Here is a 25,752-nt window from a genome sequence, read left to right as displayed (position 1 = left end):
CTTACACAAATGTAGAGAACTCTGTGTCCCAAAGTGTTATCTGAACAGCGGGAACAGGGTCCTTCTGTGATGAATGGCCAGCATGTTGTTTTAGTAGGTGCAAAGAATAATGCCGCTGCATTTCACAAGTCATTGTACTGTCATGCTTCCTTCACATAATAGGAAATGCTTTTCCAAATGAGTGTTGGGTTGCTCACAGAGACAATAAAAGTAATTTAAGATGTCCCTTGTAATCCATGTTTTGTCATTTGGGTGTTCATTTATTATTTTAGCTATTTCCTGTTTGTAACTGAGACATATACCTGTCTTGATGGTCATTCTGTTCTTCCTCTTCATGAATTTTAAATAATTTTTTTTTTTTTTGGTATCCTTTTCCTTTTTCCTCTCCTGTAGTACAAAAGATAACAAAAGTATCTCTTGGGAGCTGGTGCTACTGCTTTACCCTGCAGCGAACTTGCAGGTGGGGGAAATCTATGATAAAATATCGACTGCTTCTCAGACTGAAAGATTGTGCTAGCATATGTACATCACTGACGTGCTACTTATGGTTCCTTCTTCCTGGCTATTGTTTAAATATTTCAAGGTTTTTTTTTTTTTTTTAAACATATTTGCTTTTCTTTGTGATCTTCATTCTAAGACCCAGCTATTTTATTTTCCAACTGTTGGGAAAAACCTTTTTGCATCAGGAGGCTCTCTGCTGTGCAAATGTATCTTAACTGTCTCCTCTCCACAGCCTGTCTCATGCTTTGTTTTTGGATAAAACCTTGATATTCATAACTGAACATTACAGTTAAAAATCTAGATGGACTCTGGGAAAATTCTCTTCAGGGAAGCTGTGTAGGCAGTTCAGTGGGAGGGAAGGAACATTAGCTCTGGGGTCACACATCCTGAGCTTGCTGATCATCACTTTGTCTGCTCACTGTGGAACTTGGATGGTGGATTCCCTGTGGAGTCTGGCTCTGTATCTATATAATGGGCTCACTGGCCAACTGGCAGGGTCATCATGGCTAACAGTAACAACATCTACTTGACATTGTTTATTCCCTTGCACACTCTGCTGGTAGGTATTACTTATTATTAATTTTGAGATTTTTCTGCATGTAAACTGTAGGTCCTCACACCTTGGCAACTCAAATTATGCAATTTAAGAAAATAAAGTATGACCAGTAAAATTCAATGTATTTTTTTTCCTCCAAAACAGCATAGAATTTTTTGATATTTTTTGGTAAAAGTGAGCAGTGACCATCATCAAGGACATGGTAGGAGGGACATCCATTGATGGAAGGGTTGGGCAGTGTAGGTCAGCCTGAACAATACTGAAGTTTTATAACCATGTATGACAAGGCTGGGGTAGTGGTTGCTTATGTGTAGAGAAATCACAATGGCATGGGTAGGTTGTTAGCTTGGTGATGGTTACAATGTGGACCTGCCCATTAGGCCCCTCCTCCAGGCTCTCCTGAGTCATGTGGAACTTGCTGACTTCCCCTTTTTCCATAATCCACCTACCTTCAGGTTCCGCCTGAGCCACAAGTAACTCCTAAAAACACTGGGGTTGGTGAGATGAAGGTGCTCAGGTAAGAGCCATCATCCCCTGAAACTGTGTTGCCTGCCAACTCCAGTGTTTGTTCACGGGCAAAACCAGCAAAAAAGCATCTGATCTTAGATAGAAACAGTGAGCTTTTAGGGGAGAGTAAGACATAAAGCTGAGTTTAACTGGCTCCAACTTTTAAACAAAATGTCCAGAGTATGAATATAGAGTAATATAGATTATTCCATTTTGAGCCATTTCAAAGTAATCATACCAATTTCTTAAAGTATATTTTATATTTCAAGGGGATTCTACAGATTAACTCATTATAGAATTTTCTAGACTTAATTTAGTTTGGAAAGGTTGAGAATGGGAACTCACAAGCCAATTCGGACTAGCCTGCCTCAGAGTCCCTCCTCAGTCCCAGATGGTGCTGGATAAGCGGCTCTGACATTCTACCAGTTTATTAGTGGCTCTGAGGCAGTGAAAAATCTGGGCTGGAGTATTTCTCTGGACAAATTGCACCCCATGTCGTTGATCTGCTTTTACAGCCAGGCTTGACACATTCACCATTTTCCTCCTGTTCCCTGGCTTCCTTAGCCGCTGAGATTTACAGCTTTTAAAACTCTAGCACTCTTTTTTGCCCCTTGCCTTTAAGTTAAAAGCTGACCAGTCTGTAATATAAAACATAGAATTATGGTAATGAATAAGAGGTTAAAAGCTATCATGGCAAGTAAAACTTGAGCAGGTTTGTCTGACTGATATGGTAAAATTATGTATTGAATTAAAACATTAAAATGCTGTGGGATTAATGGAGAAAGACAAGAATGGGAGGTCAGAAACAATGCTAAATCAGCACATTAACTGCCTGTGGGTTAGAGGGGGTGGCTTTAATATATGCCTATTGTAGGAAAGCGAAAAAAAAGTAATTTAGTCTCTTTTCTTCAGGTGAGTAGAACAACGGCATTTTAAATCTGAGAGGCACCTAGTAAATACATTTATTTCAATTCCTTTCCTACATAGGGGAAGAAACAGAGGCTGCAGAAGATTTAGTTATTTCACAAAAAAACACTGTAATTTGGAGTTTTTGACTTCATGAGTTTTGTGACAGTGCTGACATTCATTCTTTCGTGCATTCAATTTATTCAAATCCAGAGCACATCGTATGTTGGGCAGAAGGCAAAATACTTGAGGATTCAGTGGACAATGATACAGAAAAGGCTGCTGTCCTTGGGCTATTACAAGTAAGCAGGCAGTGGCAGTAGGTGGAATGAGGACTGCAGGTTCTGGCATCATGGATGCCAATTTGGGCTTAGAATGAAAGAGGAGGCTTCCTTGAAGAACAGCGGTCTAAGCTGAGACTTGTAGGAATAGTGGTAGTTAACAAGGAGACAGAAAGAAGAGCTTTCCAGGAAGACAGCATAACATAGGCAAAGGCCTGGAGAGGGGAGAGAGCACATTCCCTCCGAGAACCTTGATGGAGTGGAAAGATCAATGGTGTCACATGATAAGGCTAGAGAAGAGGGCAGGGGTGAAGGCACAAAGCCGTTGGATTCCGTCTCTTGCAGATGAACAATGGGTGGTCCTTCTTAGACACTAACACAGCAGCGACTTGGCTATTTTGATTTCTATAATGTAAATCTTGTTGCAATGGAGCTCCTATTAATTACATTTTTAAAAAGCTGACGTTGGAATAAAAACTTCCTGGTTACCTAAGGGCCCGGTGTGTTGTACCTTCTGAATGACTGTCCAAAGACATTTAGTCCCCTTGTGTGTGAAGTCGTATGTGATGCCACTGGAGCAGACCTAACTGGTTCATGCTCATTAATTGAATTCCTTATATAGATGCTCTGAGTGTGTATTTTCCATATTGTTTCTATCAGACAGAAGGGAACAATTTTTATAGGTTTTATTGCTTTATCCATTTTTATTAACTAACAGATCATTGGATATTTTGACCAGAGTTTCTTGGGCTGTCGTGAGTTAAAAAAATTTACATTAAAAACAAAAACAAACAAAAAAAAAGACGTGTAATTCACCACCACTAAATTACAAGTGTTTCAGTAGTTCAGGGGTCAGCAAACCAGGGCTTATAGGTGAAATCCATATGGCTGCCTGTTTTTGTAAATAAAGTTTTTTTTGGAAAAAACTTTGTTTACATTGTCTATTACTGCTTTTATGGTACAAGGGCTGATTTTAGTAGTTGCTAGACAAAACTTATAGCCCACAAACCAAAAATACTTATTAGCCCCTCACACCTGCCCATAACAGGGAAAGGCTAATCCTGTACCCTGCCAATAAGATGTAGCCAAAGAGAGGACAGAAAAGAGCAAGATTTACGGGTCTTCAGCAGTGACTAGAAAGACATAAGAGCCCAACCAAATTATTTAGTATTTTTTTCAGAGAAGAATCCAGTACAATAATGAAAAAGAAGAAGCCTAGTTTCTTCTTTGGAGATTTTTCGTATTGCAGATGTCTTTGATGAATGTATTATAGAATGTTTACATCTTAAAGACTTTAGTCTTTGAACTTAAGAAAAAATGCAAAAAGCCATTTTGGTCATTTGATATTTCTCTTTTGGAAGGTTGGATGAGTATTATGGTTAACAGGATTTGCAATTTGAAGGGAAAAAAGTCTTTTTGTTAAGAAAATATTCTGCTGCTTTTCTGATAATGCAGTAACCTCTTACTAGGTTGGGGTTAATGAAAATAATTCTCTCAGTCTCTGGCTAATGTCCAGAGCTTCTGGTTCTCCTTCAAACTTTATGACAACACTGGAGCAGTGTAAGCTGGAGTTGAAATAGGTTAACCATGAGGCCTGAAGAAGGTTTTGTATGAAATACATTTTTTCTGTCTCCCATCTTTCCTCCTCCTTCTAGAATGTGGAAATAAATGGGGACACGACGTGGGTAGAAGAGTTGCAGAATGTTTATAAAAAGTCATTGTTAAAGGGGGCTACTATGGTAGCTTTAAATTAATTCTTAACATACCGGTTCATGTGGTGGGTCAGGACCTCTAAGAGGCTGGGTCATAACCCATGTCCAGAAAGACTAAGTTTTAATTTTGATTGACATGATGCTAATATCATGATGCTAATATATCAGTTTAGCTTGTTTCTTCTAGTCACTGAGAAAGTACAAGTAAATATTTGGCTGGATTCACTCGTTAGTTATCAAAGAATGTAGAATCCATTAAGCTGATGCCTAAATCTTCGACCTGTTGCTTATAGGACTCTAATATCTAAACTAGAAATGGCTATTTTTCATGAAAGTGTTCATTCTAGTGAAGGGACTAATTTTTTTTAATCACATAAGTGGAAAACATTCGCAGTAGACAGAAATGAGTGAAAAGCTTGTGAAAATGTGTAATTTTGAGAAGAAACCCAATATTTAATTTGCATTTCATCTGGTATGTGGTTCAGCTTTTACTTAAAATTGATAAACTGCTCTGTTCCAATAAGTTGAGCACTTAAACAGTCACTAGGAAAATTTTCAGTTATTCCAATTGTGGTAATACTGCTCACAGCGTTATTAGATTACTCTAGAATTAATATCAGGTTCATTTTGAATTATCCAAGAAAAATTTTATTAGAGCTTACTTATATATTATTTCTGACCCTCAAATATTATTAGCTGTCAGAGCACTTGTATCTAAATAAATGTTGGCTGCTCAAAGAACCAACAAAACTACCATCCCAACAAAGAAGGCAAACGTTTAAAGGACAAAACTAAATTGCCATTATTAATGGTATTAAAAAGAATGTGCCATCAATAGGTTATTGTTAATTTGTAACAGTGTGATTAGCAGAGAAAATTTCTACAAATTTGGATTATTTACCTTTCCGTAAGAAAGAGCTTTATTAAATGAAAGTGTATGTAACAGTGTAAAATAATGCTTAGCAAACTATTCCTAAATAGAAATATTATTGCAATATTGGTTAAGAATTTGTGGGGACCTACTTTTCTAGAAATAAATGGTCTAAAGCACTTGACATTTCTTTCTTTCCAAGCAAATTTGATTTCCCACTTACATCATGCTTATGAAATAAAAATATTTAATAACGTATTTTTTTCATAGATAGTAATGCAATTTAACTTTAAAAGCTTCCCTATTGAAACAGAAAAATTGTTTTGATTCAAATCAGAGGGTTATTTAAAAATACATTTTTTTGTAATCTGTCTCCTATAGAAATATTTGATGAATTTATTACATGCAAAAACTCTAATGGCCACTCCCTCCTGTAATGGGGGTCACTTTTGATAAATAGGAAATAAATAGGAAATAAATGCCCACCTAAATTAATTATATGGACACATATTGATATGTAAAATATTTTAAAATATTGTAATAAAGTCTAGTAGAGTCTTTTAATGTCATATTTATTTGGAAACATGATTGCAACCTTTCCCTCAAATTTCTTAAAGTGGAAGTTTTCGTCCACATAGCCATATGGCTCAAAATTGCCATCGCTTTATATAGTATGTAAGTTTACCTATTTGTAATTAACTGCAAATGTACAAAGTCCATTGACGGCTTAGGAAAAGAATCTATCTTTATTGTTCATTCTGGGGAGCAGTGCTTCCATCCTTTTCTGAAGTCTTGAATATTCATCTTATTCTATAATTATGGAGGGTAAAGGAGAATGTAAAAAATAAAAATGATGTCTGGGAATACCATACCCCACTTTACTCCACCCCACCTACACACCCACCTGCATACATAAACAGAGCAGGTGTGGTCCAGGCAAACCCAGAGTTGTCAGTGTTAAGGCAAATAAATGGCTTAGCACCTCAGTCCCCTTTTTTGGTGTTTGCTTCTGTATTTAAATGTGTTTGAGGTTTTCAACATCCCCAGAACATTGGCTGTTAAGAGGCGGAAAACATGCAATTTATAGCAGATGGGTACAGCCTTTCCTGGCAGTGCTGCTGAAATGGGATCAATCAACAGCACTTCATGCTTCATTTGTCCGAAAGAAACCCACCTGGGGAAACCCTGTGGCACTGTGCCTATTAGGAAAACACCTTAACGTGTTGTTTAAGATAAAAATTCGCCAGTTGGCATTAATCAGGAAGAAAACGGTTTCTCCATTAACCCTCTCCCACTTGCCTTTCTCTTATCTTTCTTTTTTTTTCCTTCATGTTTTGAACCATGATCCTTTATTCTCTTTAATCATAGAAGACACAGCCCAGGGAAGCCATACAACATGCTTACTCATAAGGCTTAAACTTTCAAACTTTTTCTCCCTAATTTTTGATCTTATCTTTCTACAAACCTTATTTGGCAAAGATCCTAATCCTGTTTTCATTTTCCATCTGCCAATGCTGCCTTCTTTTTGATTTTCTGGACCTCTTCCTCTCCTTAATTTTAGGATGTGTTAGTCTGGGAGTGAGCATTACGAATTGGGGCAACCTTCGCTGTTCAATAAACCTAAGACCAGACAGAGTGAGTTTTGGGGGATGATGAAATCAAAGCCAGGTGCTTTGGAGGTACCACAATGGCCTTGAATTAATAACTTTTCTTTCTCTGATTCCTGAAACTTTTCTAGGTGTAAAGTGGATATCTCGGCACTCCCTCTGAAGCAAGCCAACTGCCTGGAGCTGCCACTGGACAGCTGTCTGGGGGCTCTCCTTATGTTGGTCACACTTACACCCTGTGCGGGGGTCTCCATCTCTGATCTGTGTGTCTGCCCCTTAGCAGACCCCAGCGAAAGAAAGCAGATTACCCAGCGATATGTGAGTGTTTTGCCTTATTGTACACTCGCCCTTCTCCCTTCTCTTTTAAAACAAAGTCTTTATTGAAACAAAGTCCCTGAATTGAAAAACTACATCAAAAGAAATCTTTGTCCCAAGTTTCATTGTACGTCATAAAACAAGACATCAGACTTAGGGGTTAATGCATTAGTGAAAAGGTGACAGTAGAATTAAGAGTTGGTTTTGCTATTTGAAAAGGCAAAAAGATATTCTGAATTTTTAGCTTTTAGCAAGTCTTTAGGGAATGTTGAAATCCCCGGGGAAGCAGACTCCTGCTTAGCCTGTCTGTGTGTGTAAATAGGACTTTTAATATAAGTTCACAAATAACTTTACCAGCCATTAATGTTTGCAATGTTATGGATACCTTTGCAGAACTTCTTAGGATCAAGTGAGAACCTGCTCGTGCCTTGTAAAGCAATGACACTAGCTGGACACGAAGGACTGCTGTTCTGAACTACTCTGGATAAGAGCAGTGTGTGATTTCTCCCTAAGTAGTTACAGTGTGCTTAACAGTCCACTCAGCATTTTTAAATGAAATGGCTGTGTCCTCTTCATTTATTTTTTGTACTCTGGCTTTCTAGGTGCCTTTATTTGCATTCTGCTTTTATCCTATCTTCTTTATAAATCAATATGTTTATTTTAGTGCCACACAGGGAAGGCATGTTTTAGGAAAGTGGCCTGAAAATGAAGCAAAGATGAATCCCTATTCAATGGTACTATCATTCTCAGCATAAACTTTAGTGTCACCAGGATCCTTCACTGTGTAGATGTATTGATTAATTGAATAATTCTTTATCTTCGGGAGTACAAGACCTAGCCACATAGCTCATTGTCAATGCAGATTGTGCATGTGAGCTTGGCATACTGTGAAGAAGGTTTGACACAACTCACTATTAACATTCTCTCTGATTAGGTAAGCAAATGAAAATGTAATGGTGAAGGATACAACTTTTCCCCAAGCTTTCCAATGGATAAGTTGACAAATTTACCAAATTCATGAGGAGTTTTGTGTATTTATAAAGTAACATTAGATACCATCTACATGTAGGTGTAAAGTGGATAAAGTAATGCCTGCTTTGAATAATGCTTTAGGATTTGAGGAGTAGTAATCGAAAAGAGGTTTGAAGAGGCTATGATCAAAATAGAAATACTGAGTGCTTCTTCAGCTAGCAAGCTGGCCAGCATGTTAGAGGGAACAAATGCTGTTTCAAAGCACAAGTTATAGCCCCCGGATTTGTTTTTCAGGTTGTAAGAACAGATCATCTTTAAAGGCATTTCCACTTCTAAATTGTAAAAGCACTTCATTTCAAATGTGTTCTCTTAGTTTAAAAACTAATTGCTTTGTTTGTTTGTTTAGGTTGAAAATAGAGAGGAGAAACAACTTTCAAATGTTTTTAGGAATGATGCATATTAAGTTAGGCAAACTGTTATTAAGCTTGTGTTATTCTATCTGAAATGCCTAAATAACAAGTATTTTAATAGCCTTTCGTAAATCCTTGGGATCTGTTTATCACAGGTTTTTAGCTATCTAATGATGACAAATAGCATATCCAACGGTTTTAAGGCAGTGTCTTTTTCAGTAGGTGTGTTCTGGAGGCATGAGAAGAGAGTTTATCTGCTGGCCTCTTTCATGCATGATTTAAGGATGCCATGTATATAAACATCCAAATATTGCTATATGTGCTTAAGAATGAGCAGCAGATGTAGATTCAGACTTTGGCTCGTACAAACTCAAGGCTAAAGTAAATATGAATCTAGGGTGATACTAGATGCTTAATCTCTAATTGAATGAGCTAGCTAAAACATAGACCAGAAAATTTACTCTGTTTCCACCCCAACTCTCTTTCCAGTGGTAATAAGTATCTGTGATGGGTCCAAGTTTAGTCCTCTGGTATCCATAAAGTTTGTACTAACGAGGTCAGAATAATGTTGTATTTCAGAGTGATTTAAAAGTTGCATTAATGAGAAAGAAGGGGGGAAAAAGAGTATCAGTATAATTCTACCCACACATTTTCCCGGTGGGGTATCTATGCTATCACCAGGGGGCAATGTTAAAAGTAGATTATATGTGCTTCTAATTGGTTTATTTTAAATGTGTAGTTAATTAATTCTCAGCCACTTTTCTTTTAATTTGGCTGCTATAAGCGCCTAACTGTCCTGTTAACTTACATAATACATTTTGGGGGATTTTTTTTTTTTTTAAGATTTCATGAAAGAAAGGAAGATAAATCTAGGATGCACTTCCTATGGGACTTTATGACATTAAATAGTATGTTAAAAAGCTGTTTTCACTTGTTATCACCTTTTCAACCCTCAGTGCTTACGGAACTCCCTGAAAGATATGAAAGACGTCGGCATTTTACAAGTGAAGGTTTTAAAGGCAGCAGATCTCTTAGCGGCAGATTTCTCAGGTACAGGACACTTTCGTTTTCTAATTTATCTTTATTTCCTGCTTTGAAGCAATCTCCTAGCAAAGCAAAATGCTTAATAAGTAGAAGTATGAATATAACATTCATGCACCTCCAAATAGAGTCATAGCAAAAAAGAGGCAGACTTGAGCAATTTCTTTCACATAATGCACCTTTTTTACACATTTCTTTCAAATGATTTTATGCTGATTCAGCAATATTCAGATCTATTGAGCTTCAAAAATATTTGTGGATTATGAGTCACGACTTCTTTATTTGTTAAATTAAGTTGTTGGTCAAGCTTTTCTGTGTAACCTCAAATGACAGCGATTCGACTTCTTGCCTTTCGCTGCTCTCTGTCTGAATCGTTCACATGGTTCATAAATCTGAGCTTGAAGTCAGATCTGGCTGGCACCTCATTGTAACAATGACCAGAGTCTAGGCCCTGGGACCACTTTGCAGTTGACATTGTCTTATAGGAAGTTTCTGTTGGTGCTTCTGTAACTTGAACTTTTAGAAAGAGGCCAAAGCAGACATGCTTTGTGCTGAATTATGCTCTGCCGCACGTAGAGTAATCCAGACACGCCAGTGTCTGACAGCGGCTCCCCACTCATTGCCAAATTACCCCCTTGTGCTGACTAACAATTTAGCCGCCTACATGACAGATGCTATTTACCAAGTAAATTGATGAATACAAAGAGTATTCTACAGCATGGTTCTATCTATTGATTCAGGATTGCATGGTTTTTAAAAATATATATCCCGTATTTTTAAAATGTGGGCTACTGTTTTTCTTCCTTCCAGACAGGAACAATTTCACTATATTTGTACAGCCTTTAAATTTCTGAGACTGAGTTTGAGGAAGTTCAACCATTGGAAAAGAGAACTTTAATTTTCAGCACATTATATTACAGACATTTTAGGAAATATAAACTTAGTTGAAAAAAAAAAAATTCTCCTCACCCTGCTCAAAAATGAAACAATAGAAATGACTACTCTATAAGATGATCCTGACTAGTGAGAAGATCCAAAAATGGTTTTTGGGCCAAATAGAAGATATAATTTTTGATGTTTGTAGGTGAAGTACTCAGATGATTGCTCTTAATATTCACTAGTATTTTTGCAAATGTTTGTAATCTCATGTTAATTAAGACATTTTTCTTTTTACTTATATTTTATGAAAACAGTCAACATTTCACATGTGCCTTTGACATTAGTGGTTCTGTCATCCCTAAAGCACATTTAGAATTGCCTATGAGTTTCCCAGAGAAAATTATTTTTACTTCTGTCTAATTGTTTACATACAGCACTTTTTGAATGCACAATTGTTGTTCTCTCAGGAAATGTCTCCAGCCCCAAGAACTCATTTATGCCTCTAGCATTTAAAAAAATTCTTTCTGTAACTTGCATATATATATTTTTGAATCTCCAGAGACTAATTGTAATGCATGAAGAGTATTTTTTGAAGGCTTGTGTACAACAACATCCATATGTGGAAACCCTTTGTTTTTTTTTTTTTTCCTTGAGATGGAGTCCTGCTCTGTCGCCCAGGCTGGAGTGCAATGGCGCCATTTCGGCTCACTGTAACCTCCGCCTACTGGTTTCAAGCAATTCTTCTGCCTCAGTAGCTTCTTATCCCAGTAGCTGAGATAACAGATACCTGCCACCACACCTGGCTAATGGAAACACTTTTGAAAAACTTAATTTATTTAACCTGTCTTATCAAGTAACCTCCATATAAAACCCCCAAAACTAGTTTATATAAAGATTGTATCAGGCCAGTGTATCATCTCCAAAGAGTATTTTAACTATTAAAATAAAGTGAATAGGAGAGGATACCTGAAGAAAGAGTCTTTGTAAAGACCCTTTCTATGGAAGAATAATTTTGGGAGAAATGTTTTCGTTTTGTTGTTTTACATTCAAGGTATTCAGTAGATAGTTTTGGGGTAGATGAAGGTAAGTACCAACAAATTCCAATAACAATAACTGTAGTTAGAAATGAAATAATGCTGTGTGGTTTGACTAAATGCCCTGGTGTTTTACTATTTCTGTATGAGAAAATTATTGCTATTGTGAATTGAGGAAAAGTGATTTGTCATTGGCTAAACATGTGTTTAGACCGTAATGGTTTTTGTTTTAGAACTGAATTTCACAGTCTATGTTTATACATTGTCAGGCTCCTGTGTGAATCCCCCAGAGTGTTCCAACCAAGGCACTGCTTTAGGGCTACAAAGTGGACTTATTCCAGATAGTTGTAATTTAACTTTTCTGTGTGAAAAAATAAGTGGATTCAGATTACAGTGAGGTAGCAATGAATACCTCTAAGAGGTTAGCGGTCGTGGCCTATAGTGGGGATCAGGAGTTATTGCTGTTATCATTATTGTTACTTTGAATAGTACATAAAAAATAAAACAGACCTCAGCAGTGTCATTGGATCAGGATCAGAGAAACCACCCATTTTTGTCAGTGCCAGGAACATTTAAGAAATTAAGTAACTATTCGTAACCATTCCTACTCTATACCCTTCATTTTCCAGTCACCTTACTTTATAAATCAGCGTTCATTTATTGCAGTTGCTAGGGGAGTAAAGCATTCACCCACAAATTGAAAAAAATGCATTTACTCCAGATAACCAGGGACATTCTCTAAAGAATGATGGTCATTTTAGACACGGTGCAAAAGGGAACCTTTCGTTCTTTCAGCTTTTCTTTTATCATATGTTTTTATTTTGTGGTAATTGCATGTTTCTAAAAACAACATGAAGTAACCGCAATAATTGATGCTTCAGTTTAGTTTCACCTAAAGTTCAGGAATCCTGATAAAGCAAAAGTCTATAGGGATTAGTCTTGGCAGTAGTCCATGCAGAGGTTATAGTTACTGTTCTGGGAGCAAAGGGACTGCATGTCCTGGAGGAGTGAATGAATGCATACGGTAAACTCTATGCTCAGTAGTTTCCTAATTTTAAAGCCATCCACCTCTTTTCGAATAACCATTAGAAAAAGAAAATATAGGTCATTCAAGCCACTGGGATCAAATTAGAAGGATATTTCTATTGATGTTATGATTATATAGGCATAACAAGAAATTCAACTTTGGAAAAATTGAATACTCATTACTATGTTAGTATTTTAGAACATTAGAATAAAATATATATACTAAGGTGAATTTACTTCTCATAAAGTTGTTTTATCTGTAAAGGAAAATAGTGTATACATTTTCAAATGTGTTAAAATATATGAATAAGCCTAAATCTGTGTATATTAGCAGTATTATGATATTTACAGTTGGCAAAGGCTTTAATTCTCTAATGTATAAAAAGGTATATTTATTGTTTTTAAATTGTGCCTTTTTAATAAATATGCTATTTTGTTGTGATTGAAGCTATCTGTTAATAAATTTAAATATATATTTATCTTGGCATTTTTTAGCGTTTCTGACATTTGTATATGAGGGAAGACTTTATTCAAAGAATCTTAAATAATCTATCTTCTTTGGAGCCTATCTCTAAAATTGGTAAAAGCTATTTTTTCTCAGGTCTATGCCAATGTTAGACATGGATAGCCATAAGCAGTTATTCTAGTAGAAAAGCCTGTCAAATATTTTTTAAAGAATTTGCTTCACAAATTCCTTGTGCCCAGCATAACCTAACATTTTTAAGTGATAGGTGATGCAGCCTGATGTCATTACTTTTGTGGTAAACTAGGCCACAGCCTTGATTCATGAAACAAATGATAAATTGTACTTGGAGGCTCAAGGTGAATAGCTGTGTGTAATGTTTGACGAGACCAACATACTTCACGAAGCTACTGCTAGTCTTAAAACGCAGGTATTTTAAGAAGAAAATAACTCACATTCGAATGATTAACTGAGAAAGAGAGACATTTTATTCTGGACAATGCTGAGAAATGGACAGTATAACAGGTTTCATATCTACAGTAGAGGCCCAGACAGAAAGTCATGGTTTATGCTGCCCAGGGGCACATCTGATCATAAATTAATACTGTTGTAAGAAAATACAAACTTAATCTCATAAACTGTAAAAAGGTAATATAGTAAACAATGGGCTAATGGGAAAATTGTTAGAGAACTGAAATGTTTGTCAGTCCAGACTGTATCACCTTTCAGTATACATGACAACAGCAATCTTACCCATTGAGAGAGATCAGCCAATGAAGAGTAGGAAACTGTCTTGGTATGCTTAGCACATGTGTGCAGATTATTCAGGATAGCCTTATTATAATTGATAGGATGCTGCTGAGAAGCTGCCAGGATTGTAATGTGTTGGGGTTAATTCAGCACTAGGAATTGAAACATCATGGCCACCATTGGCATGATGCGTATGTCAAGTATTCCACACCAAATCAATGATTCTTCCGTAACATTCTTAAAATCAAAATGTAGTTCATACAGATACCTTCCTGTTACTTAAGCTTTCTCTTTATTAGTTTTATTCTCTAAAATAATTCTTGTAAGAGACCTCCTTCCCCATAAAGGATGTTCCAAAGGCAAGAGGCCATTCTTCAGTCTCCCTCTGCTTCATACTCATGGCCCTTACCCTGTTCCTCCTAGGATGCCCCCTACCCACTCAGAATCCTGGCATAATAGGGGAACTAGAAACTTCAGGGAGTTTTCTTTAACTCACCATGCCAAGAGTAGCAACAAAGCAATCAGAGCAGCCCTCCACGCATAGCTCAGTGTGGGAGGATATGAAGTGACATAACAGCACAACAGAAAATGCAGTATAGGCTTCAATATCCTCTCTTTTTATGGCACAATTCCATTGTTTAATCTGTTCGCACATGGCTATAAAGAAATTCCTGTGACTGGATTATTTATAAAACAAGAGGTTTAATTGGCTCACAGTTCTGCAGGCCGTACAAGAAGCATGACGACTTCTGCTGCTTGGGAGTCCTCAGGGAGCTTTTACTCTTGACGGAAGGCAAAGCAGGAGCAGTGAAGCAGGAGTCTTACATGGCAGGGGCAGGACCAGTGGGGTAGGGGATGCTACACACTTTTCAATAACCAGATCTCATGAGAACTCTATCGGGAGACAGCACCAAGAGAATAGTGCTAAACCATTCATGCAGGATTCACCCCCATAATCTAATCACTTCCTGCTGGGCCCCACCTCCACCACTGGGGATAACACCTGGATCTGAGATTTGGGTAGGGACTTAGATCCAAACCGTATCACTCATCTTCATTTTTCATGTTTCCATTATTCTAATAATCTATATGTTATGATGAGAAGCTAGGGAATTATCAGGAGACAATGGAGGGACAAAACTGGAAATATCATCTTGACTCACAATTTGGAGTTGCTTGCCTTCCAGAATTCTCCTGGGGATTTTTATTTCACCCTTGAGACTTTTTGGCACTCTTTGCCATTAAAACAAAAACACAAAACCAGCCATCAATCATGAAAAGTTTCCAAATATATCTGGATCCTCTTGGTATCTTGGTAATAAAGGTGTCAGTCGGACCCTTTTCTCTTTCCACTGTTAATAAATGAAATAACTCTCAAATTAGCATAATCTCAAAATATCTATCAGAGGAGAAATAAACATATGTTTCCAGACAAGAAATCCAGGTTATTATAAAGTATCCTTATTTGATAGATAGGAATGTTAGGGACCATAACAATTGCCTGATCCAGGAGAATAAAGATACATTTAATTCCAGAACCCCTGTTTCTTTCCAGGGAACCCAATATAGCTTCCTCTACCACTTTTTAAATATTTCTCAACTTCAGGAAAGTCAGCTTGGGGGCAGTTCTGGTAACTGACAATGGATATTCATCGAGCACCACACTTCGTTAACAGACACACCCTTAGGGAGCTTGTGATCCCTAAGAGAAGGCTCAGTCTTCACTCTGCCTTCGCTCCTGTACTGCAGGACATCAGGTGTAGAAGGTAGTGTGTACCTTTGAAATAGATGGAGACCTTCTTCAAAATCGGGGGTTGCATTTCCAGTTCACTGGTTCCTTGGCTGTGCCATTAGGAGGAGCTCTTGGTCTGTCCCCCACACAGATCTGAGCTGTAACTGTGGTAAAATATTCCATTCCTTGGGTAAGTGCATGAGCCTTTTCCGTGGGCCCTGGATTCAGCCTTAACTAAATCAGTGTCCAGTTCAATGATGTATTCATTGAAGATAAAAATTAGTGCCCATGTTTTTGCCTTTTGTTTGTGTGGTAGCTGCCTCTCATTTTAATCCCTGTGTATAATGACATAGAAGCCATGCAGAAGCAGAGACCCGTGTGTTAATCTCAGTTCTCCCACATACTGGCCTCAGGCTCCCCCTAAGCCTCTATGTCCTCATGGGTATTTGAAGGGTTAAATCAAATCCTAAATGAACATGTCTGATACATATTTTGTGCTTAGTAATTGTTTTTCCCATTCTTTATTAAATGATTTTATTAGAGTATATTTGATACATGAAGAATTGTATAGGTTGTTTTGTTCACTTATTGTTTATAATTTCCCTAATTTTTGATCCTGTTAGACGTATAAGCTGATAACTACTTTTATCTCTTCAGCCACTTTTAGAAATCCAGTTACTACTCTAAGATGTTTCTTTTTGTCTCTATTTCTATTGAGTGCTTAAAAAGAAGACAAAAAATATGCTTCATGGTAGAGGAATTCTCATACTGAACTACTTTAGTGCTTGAATTTTACATTTTGATAATCTGGATGATAGTTTTATTAATATAAAATAGCTTGGTGTGTTCATCTTTGTGTTGTTGTTGTTAAACTGTTGACCAAAATAGGGCACTTACACCCCACATTATAGAGTAAAAATATTTCTGTCGTGTACTATAATACTGACTTTTGAGTTGTTTCTGTAAATTATAATAGTGACTACAAGATTTTTTATATTGCTGTTTTTGTTTTGAAACATAAGACTGCTTGTGTCAGAAGAGGAATAGTCTCACAGTTATTGTTCACTGAGTTTTAAACCACATGCCCATATTATGCTTTCATTTAATTGTCTGTCTCTTGAAGCTGTATCCATAGCAATACCTCATCTCTTAAAGATGCCCTGTTTTCAAAGCGATGACTGTAATTGCAATTTCTAGAAAGCTCAGTAGTCGTGATTGAATGTTTTTAATTTTCATGAGATCCTCATGGATAGCTAAGCCCAAATCAAGACCAACTTTTGAAAAACACATTAAAAACTACATAAATCTGTCTCTGGCAGGCCGTCTGCTTCAACGACCTGCCAAAGAAATGGACTGTAGTCAATGCAAAGTTCGGGAATATATGGATGACTTAGTGGTTTATAACTTAATGGCACCATGAGGGTGAACGAATTCAGCTCATTTGTGACATTCCATGAATTAACAGGAATTGCTTCTATAGTAATGGGTGGGTTCTTAGTAACATTTACATTTATTTAGCAAATATGCCTTTTCTATTCTGTGTGATACCTTATGATTTTTCCTGGTGACATGGTAGAAAAGAGGAATTGGTCCCTGACCTCATATGAAGTGACTGATTTAACCAGTGGCTGTCTAATTTCAATTATACTGCTAAGGTCAAGAACATGGTGTTAATTCTTATGGAAGGGATGCCTGACTGGAGATTCTGCAGGAAGTGATGTTCTAGCAGAGATGTCAAATAGAGACATGAGAAACAGTTGGCACTGCAGAGATGAAGGAAAGGCACTTGAAAATGAGAAAACAGCAATGTTCCAGGGCCTGCCCAGCTTTTTCAGAGGTCTGGAAGAAAGCAAGCAGGACTAGAAGACAGAAAGCAAAAGGGACCTCTCAGGGGAGAGGATGTTCATGTCTTAGGTGGGACTGGATAACCTAGGAACTTTGGGGCCAGGTGAACAAATTTGGAAAACTATTAAGGGAATGATATGATCTGATATAAACTTACAAAGGTTTATTCTGGCAGCTGTGAGGAGCAAAGGATTTGAGGGGAGAATGAAAATGGGAAGATGTTAGACAAGATCAGTGAATGATGATATTGTTGGGGGGCTTGAGAAGTGGCGGGGAAGTGGAGTTAGAAGAAGAAAACATTTAGGGCCAAGCAGTGACTCGCACCCGTAATTTCAACACTTTAAGAGGACAAGGAGGGAGGATTGCTTGAGCCCAGGGGTTCCAGACCAGACTGGTCAACATGATGAAACCTGGTATCTACCAAAAAAAGAAAAAAAAAAATTAAATTAACCAACAGTGGTGGCATGTCCTTGTAGTCCTAGCTAGTCGTAGAAGCTGAGGTAGGAGGATTGCTTGATCCCAGGAATTCGAAGTTACAGTACCAAGAGCTATGATTGATACATATATATCTCATATATATGAGATACATATATATCATATATATGAGACATATGAGACTTACATATATATCATATATACGAGATACATATGTATCTCATTTTTTATTAGAAAGATATATATATATATGAGATATATATCTTCCTAATAAATTTAATGCTTTGACCTGTCCCATCTCCACAAGAAGGACTTATCCATTTCTGCTTATCAAACACTCCCCTTGTAAACCTCGATTAAGAATCACCCCCACTAAGAAATCTTTCTGAACTTTTCTGAACCGAATTACATTTCTCTGAACTTTCATATTCTCATCTGCATTTCACCGCTGCCCTCTGTCCCTAGGCCATGACACTCTTCTTGGGGGATGGTAAGAGCATTCATATATTGGGTGTGCCTGCATCAGGACCCTTAAGTGAATACACATCTTGACTGTGGAGTGGAAATTTACAAATTTGGGATATAAGAGAAGTAAGGGCAATACACAATTGGAGATCTGAAATGGAAACAACTCAGTCTGCTGTGGGATGAGAGTGAGGAAAGTTTTCTTGGAAAAGGCAGCATTTTCAGAATAGCAGAGACCGTTATGAGAGTCCCTTGCAGGTAATAGCTTAGGTGATCATTGTATGTCAGGGTCAGTTTAGTGCTAGGAACATTTAGCACTAAACTGACATTAACATTAAGTTATATGCTTAATAAATGGTTATCAAATGGGCTGGGCATGGTGGCTAATGCCTGTAATTCTAGCACTTTGGGAGGCTGAGGCGGGTGGATCACCTGAGGTCAGGAGTTTGAGACCAGCCTGGCCAACATGGTGAAACCCTGTCTCCACTAAAAAGACAAAAATTAGCTGGACGTGGTGGCGCATGCCTATAATCCCAGCTACCCAGGAGGCTGAGGAGGGAGAACTGCTGGAACCTAGGAGGCAGAGACTGCAGTGAACCAAATCACACCACTTCACTCTAGCCTAGGCAACAGAGCGAGACTCCATTAAAAAAAAAAAAAAAGAAAAAGGTTATCAAATGAATGATATGACTATTGCAACACATTTATTATTTGTCATTCAACTTCTGTAATTGATACAAAGGTAAAGCTGTTTAAGTGAACCTTCCTTACTTGCCATTCAAGAAATACAAATAAATTTTAAAGCAATGTTGGAAAATAGCAAAGGCTATTGAGTGCAAAGTGCTAAACCTCAATTTGAAACTGAGTTGTCGGTGGCATAAATGTGTCAAGGTGATGTGGCATCTGGACACAGAGGAGGTCTTCTAGATGTTTTTCCTGTGAAATGCGTGATACAAAGAGGAAAAGTACAGCCTCAAATGCATGTATGTCACTCTGCCTTGTCCTTTTCTCTCAGTACCATTGGTGAGCATTTGGACATTTCCTTTATCATGAAAGATACTTGTTATCTCAAGTAAGAATATTTGTTATTTAAATTTTACTCAAAGTCCCCATGCATCTGAAACTTTTTAAGAGAAATCAATCCTTAAAGTGTGAGTAAATTACTCTGTAAACATTTTAATGTCTTTGTTTCTTCTTGCTTCTCTCTGTGTATTCTGTAATATTAATAAATGCAGCATTTTAATGAGCTTTGACTGAATTATCTTCAGAGAGTTGGTACAACGTGTCCCTTGGAGACACATAACTGAAGTTCCTGGTTTCTGAAGGAAAGTCTGTTCCTCATTAGCTGGGACAGCTAAGAGCGTGCTTGCTTGAGAGAGCGGGAGCCACAGAACCAGCCCACCTGTGCCTCAACAGGACCAGGCAGCCTCTCTGCCCTGCTGTGGAGTAACCCCAGGGTTTTCATTAAAAGTGTCAGACGGTTTCCCTGGAGCAACTGCTGATGGCGTGTCATGCTGGTGTCTCCAGAGGAGCAGCGCTGACACCTACTAATAGTCTGACAAACGGTTAAGTAGCTGTTTCAGCCTGGGTTGAGAAATCAAGCATGGTATACCTGAGCATTAAGCCAAAAGTACGTGGTGTCTTCTTGTTCACAATTGCTGAAGGGGAAATGGTGTTGTTCTATATTGGTAGGCTTTTTCCCAGCTAACTCCAGCCTCTTCCCCTGCAAACCACATGGCCAGAGTAAACTGTCTTTCAATAAACAAGACTTTTTGTGGGTGCAGATGAATTTTTATGTTAGTTTGATTTTGACTCCCCAGCATCTGAAACCCCTTCCGTGTTTGAATCATTTCCCATTGTCTATGTTGAAGAAGAGGTCAAAGCCCACTTTCATTCACAGAGGCTACAACTGCAGTATTCCCTTTGTGATTCTGGCCTTTCAGGTCTGGCTACTTGGCTATGAAAGACAGGCTCCGGAGGCCCTTGCATTGGCCTTAAGTGAGGCAAAGAAGCAGGAGTAGAGAATTCATATTGGAAGTGAATTGTGGCGGCAGTATTCTGGGGAAGCAGAGGCCACCACAGACTTTTCCTGGGTGTGAGATATGGGCTGAGTTTCTTGTGCTGAAGTATTCTTTGGTTTATAGTGATATTTTTTAGCCTGATTCTCCAAACTTTGTAGGAATTCTGAATGCTTTTTGATATTATTTTATAAATTTCTTTTCTGCTACATGTAGACAGGGACCATTTCCATTGTTTACAGTCGAAAACCCTCACTCATTCCTTTATGTCTGGCTTGATCATTGTCTGCTAGTAACAGAAATAGTAGCATTGACTTAAAAGCTTTGGCCAGGGATCTAAGTGTCCAGGCCACTAGACAGTTGAGCGGAATCTCCTGTTTAATACAAATCATCACCCATGTGTCTGCTCTTCTCCTCCTCCCTTTTTAAGCAATAATCTTCATGCAGGCTCCTGCACGTATCAGTATCTCTATTGATGTGCTGTACCTCAGAGCGCCTGGTTATTAAGCGAATTAGATGGAGGTTCAGTGACCTGAATGGTAGGCCAGCAGGTCAAGAGGCCTGAGCACTCTCTGGCTTAGGCCCTGGTCTGGGACTCCTTGGCCATTTGTTGGAACAGCATCTGTCCTTGTGCCCCCAATTAATTTAGCAAGCGCTGCTTTGTAAAGTGCCAGTGTGCTGCAGAGGCCGGCAATGCATTAATGTCCTATGAACATTATGGAGCCATTCATTCTTTCTCTGACAGTTCCAATTCCACATCCTTCCGCCAAACACAACAAAAGGGAAGTGAGTTTTTTGCTTCGTAACACTGTAGGTCTAACTTTGGATTTGGAAATTTCTTACCTTTTTTGGTGTGCAAATATGGGAGATAGAGTGGAAAGAGAAGAGGTGAGAAGTGAAAGATGAGCTTAGTTTTTTTGTTAAGTTAAAAACTCTGACCTTTATTGAGTTATACTTGTTTGTTTGTTTGTTTTATGACACCAAAAATGTAACTCATGTCTTCTCATAATGTACTGAGTATACAGGATCATGAGTGTTTGTGGCCATTTGCTTAGGAGCAGAGCTTAACTCCTGAAGAACCAGTTTTACACTTTTTCTCACTTCCTCTTATAGCCATGTAGAAGCCTGTAAGTTATAGGTTTCTGGTTATAGAATTGTAATTATACAGATTGACTTAGAATTTAGGAAGGAAACAGAGATGAACTTCATTTTAACAACAAAGAAATGGGCTCTCATGCCAAACGGATTCCCACTCCTGTGAAATGTGTGTGGCCACTGGCTTTCAAGGCCTGATCTTTGTCTGTTTTCACGTTGCTGATAAAGGTATACCTGAGGCTGGGTAATTTATAAAGAAAAAGTGGTTTAATGGACTCACAGTTCCACATGGCTGGGGAGGCCTCACAATCATGGCAGAAGGCGAAATCATGTCTTACATGGCAGCGGGCAAAAGGGAATGAGAACCAAGTGAAAGAAGAACCACTTCTAAAACCATCAGATCTCGTGAGACTTACTACCACGAGAACAGTATGGGGGAAACCGCCCCCATGATTCAATTACCTCCCACCAGGTCCCTCCCACAGCACATGGGAATTATGGGAGCTACAATTCAAGATGAGATTCGTGTGGGGACACAACCAGATCATATCACGTGGTGTGTTTGTTCTAACCCGTTAAGTATGCTAAAGGTACAACACTTGTAGCCTCTACCTGTCTCCTGGATTCCCACACAGGGCCTCCATGACTCGTTGGAAAAGGAGTCTTTTGTTCCCTCTTTCAGCAAGCACAACTTTATCTGACTCTTGTTCACATTGCCCTGGTCCCTTCTGAGATTCAGTTGTCTTTGACCAATGTGTATGTTACCTTTCCAGGGAAGAGTGACCCATTTTGCTTGTTGGAGTTAGGCAATGACCGACTTCAGACGCATACCGTCTACAAAAACCTCAACCCTGAATGGAACAAAGTTTTTACATTGTAAGTGCTTTAACCTCTGAAATTATTTCTGCTATGCTTGGAAGGTAGTCTGGGGGCTCTTGAGTGGAATTTTCTGTCCGTTTTTATGGGCAAAGAGTAAATTTTATTGTTTTTTCTTTTGAAAACATTTTATCCTTTCATTTTATAGTGTGTGGTGTTAATAATAGAAGAGACCGTTTGGAACTGCAAGGGACTGTTATAGGAGGCATTTCTAAAGTAGATCTTTTAGTGACTAAATTAATCTATGAGTAAATGGAAGCTTCCATATTTCTAGATTAATTCATTCTTGGGTTAAGGAAATGGAGACCTGCCTTAAATTCAAGGATCTTATGTGTTCTAAAATCATGTTAATGCCAGAGCCTTGTATTCTGCCAAAATCTTTAGGAAAATGCAGATTTTCTGTGACTCCTTAGAGACTCCCAAAGGTTCCTTATATTCCAGTTTATATGAGTGACCCATCCCACAGTGATTCTCTGCCCGCACTATCAAACCCAGGCATTTAGGAGGCTGGATATATTTAAGATCTTAGTTTGCTTTAGATTTCAAGGCACCTGAACATTGAGGGGAGGCCCCTGTTGAATTTGGGTGAAATGGTGATATACTGCCCCCACGAAGCTAAATCAGTGCTCTGTCCTGTGCTTATAAGTGAAAAAATAAAGTTCATTTTGAGAAGAATTAATGCTATTAGTAGAAAGTTCCCAAGGCTCTATGAAAAGTGGATTAACTCTGCTACACCTTTGCCAATGGCCCGGTGTAAGAGTCTCTTATTTCCCTAACTCATTGCCAATCACCATGGCTCCATTTTTCATTATCCCTGGTATCTGGCTTCTGGTAAATATTAAAAAAAAAAAAAGTTTTAAAATATTTGTAGTATTTTGTGTTTCAACAACAGAGGCTTTCTATGCATTTCAGCAAATAGTGATTTTTCATCACCATTTTATTTTAAAGGTAATTCTTAATTTTAAAAAATGTTAACTAATTTCATTTGGAAGCTTTTTAAAAATCACTTTGGTTGGACACTGCTAATGCTTTCTCCCTATCCTTTCTTTAGTTTCTTTGAAAGTCCTACCCTTGAGTACAGGTATACTGTTTGAAAAAATGTCATAGTAAAAAAGTTGACTTCTTTTTTTCATATGGATGTCTGAATCTTCTATGATGGAAGGTTTGGGAATACAGTCAGTTTGATTTAATTTTTGGAATTTAATTAAATGGTAGTTTTATACTCTAAGGACATACAGACTTAATTAGTGAAACAGTGTTTCTCCAGATCTTCATGGAACAGACTTCACTTATGTGTTTTTGTGTATAATACATGATACATGGTATTTTTGTTACAGTCCCATTAAAGATATCCATGATGTTTTGGAAGTGACAGTGTTTGATGAAGATGGAGATAAACCCCCAGATTTTCTTGGAAAAGTTGCCATTCCCTTGCTGTCCGTAAGTTTCCTTTATTAATAAACAATTTGTGAGTCATTTTATAGTTGATGAGTTTCTATGGTCTAGAGTTGCTTCATCTTTGTCAACCTGGGGGAAAAAGTCCTCCTAACTATAGCAGGAAACGACTGTTTTATTCCTCATTCTTATCTGATATTTTCAGTAGTTTCAGATATACAGGGATATAATTTTTTTCTGTTTCAGTCCAATATTGATTTAACCAACCAAAACATTTTGACTAGTTTTTCAATTCATTTTCATTCTTTCCATCTTAAGGTAGGAATTTGTCTTTGGTTACAAGAAATATAGATCAGTGACTGAATTTCTATTTATTAATGAGAAACACACATGTATTTCTTTATACCTTCTGACTGTACATTTCTTCAAAGATTAATTGTTGGTAACTGCACATTTGTTCTCAGTTCTTCTAAAGACCATTTTCCCCAAAGTTCTATTTGTCTTTTTAGTAGTCATGTTTGCTTTCAGTTTCAAAATTAAAAAATGCTTTGTGGAAGAAAGCAGAGAGCCTTTCTTGGAGAAGGAAAAGTGTTTTGGCAGTCCAACTAAAAGATAATGCACCAGGGTCAGTGAAGGAAAAAATACAAAATTCAGAAGAGAAAGCACCAAAGAATGCCTTTACATGGGGTTGGGGGGTGCGGTGGGGAACGGGAGAGTGAATTCATCTCTTAATTAGACAGCAACATGTGTACCAAATGTACTCTTTGAGAAGCAAGAATTTCAGTTTTTCATCCAACCATTAACACAATTTGTTTTAGGCTTATTATGACTTTATCAGCCAATGAGACTCTATTCTTCCCAAAGACTTATTTTTCCCAAGCTATCTGTGGATTTTTGTGGATGGAGCACTCTGTAATTTAACCATGAGATTAGCCTAACTTGCATGATGTTTGCAGAGGGAGGAATGCTGTACTTCTTAATATCTTTTCTTCTGTGTTTGTGGGCTTGGTTAATTTCTCTCCGAGTTCTCATATCCCTGATGTTACTCAGAGAGCCTGTCTGGAGCATCTGCTCCCTGGTACGGCTGGCTCCTGCCACATGCTCTGAGCCATCGGCACCAGTCGAGCAGCTCTCAGAGAAGAGATGGCAATTTGGGATTTCCCCTGCTTTTTTATTACAACTTTGTCAGTTATTCCCGTGAGAATACATGTAACCAGAATGTGGGGGACACTTTAGAGAGGTCTGGGGGACTAGAAGCAAAGACTCTCCTTGACGGTTTTCTCATCTCACTTTTTTTATTACTTGCTTGGTGAACATGACTTTTTTTTTTTTTTTTTTTTTTAAACTGCCCTCTGTTTTGTACATAAAAGTTTTGTGTGTTTGGTCTTTCTATAGTACCAACAATTGACTTAGCTTGCCTGCCTGCCTTCCTTTCCCCAAACCCTTCCCCGCTTCTGTCTTTCTCCTCTTCCCCCCTTGTAGCCAACCTAAAGAAAGTCAAGGTGTGTGGTGGCTTGCATTTAAAGTAGGCTTTCACAAAACATTCTACCTTGTATTTTGAAGGATCTGGTTTGTAAAAAGCATTAGCTTAGGTTAGTGGTTCTTCCTTTTTCTCTCCTTCCTCTCCTCCCTTCCTCCTTCCTCCTTCCCCTGTCCTCCTTTCCTTCCTCCTTCTCTCTCCTTCCGTCTCTCCTTCCTTCCCCAGAAGATCTAAGAAATTACCTCCAGCTTAATCAGAGTTTCTCAATCTTGGCACTACTGATACTTTGAGCCAGGGCACTCTTTGTTATATGGAGCTGCCCTGTGCATTGTAGTGTGTCCAGCCGTCTCCCTGACCTCCACACACTAGATAATAGTAACGCCTGCCCACATTCCTGCTGTGACAGCCAAATATGTATGTAGATGTTGCCAGATATTCTGAGGGTGTAGAGATCACTTCCAGTCAAGAACCGCTGACCTAAACTAATGCATTTTTCAAAACATATCTTTCAAAATACAAGGTAGAATGTCTCATGAACGACCTGGCTTAAATGCAAGGAGTCCTCCATTGGGACTTTTTT

The 25,752-nt window shown here is 38.0% G+C and overlaps 1 protein-coding gene across 3 annotated transcripts in view; it reads left to right on the top strand.

Annotated features, from left to right (window-relative positions):
• MCTP2 (multiple C2 and transmembrane domain containing 2) overlaps positions 1-25,752 on the top strand; it is a 264,097-nt gene that overhangs the window by 130,121 nt on the left and 108,224 nt on the right. For all 3 annotated transcript variants that reach the window (XR_002523209.2, XM_009210961.4, XM_031668311.1), the window contains 4 exons: positions 7,073-7,259; positions 9,595-9,688; positions 22,195-22,297; positions 23,635-23,737. Coding sequence is in view for 2 of the 3 variants with exons in the window: in XM_009210961.4 (XP_009209225.2) it covers positions 7,073-7,259; positions 9,595-9,688; positions 22,195-22,297; positions 23,635-23,737 (487 nt within the window). In the remaining variant the exon portion in view is untranslated. The remainder of the gene's footprint in view (positions 1-7,072; positions 7,260-9,594; positions 9,689-22,194; positions 22,298-23,634; positions 23,738-25,752) is intronic.

This window comes from Papio anubis, chromosome 7 (assembly GCF_008728515.1).
Source record: "Papio anubis isolate 15944 chromosome 7, Panubis1.0, whole genome shotgun sequence".
Classification (NCBI taxonomy): Eukaryota; Metazoa; Chordata; class Mammalia; order Primates; family Cercopithecidae; genus Papio; species Papio anubis.
Note: the sequence above shows the minus strand (reverse complement) of the source record. Positions and strands in the feature narration are given on the sequence as shown.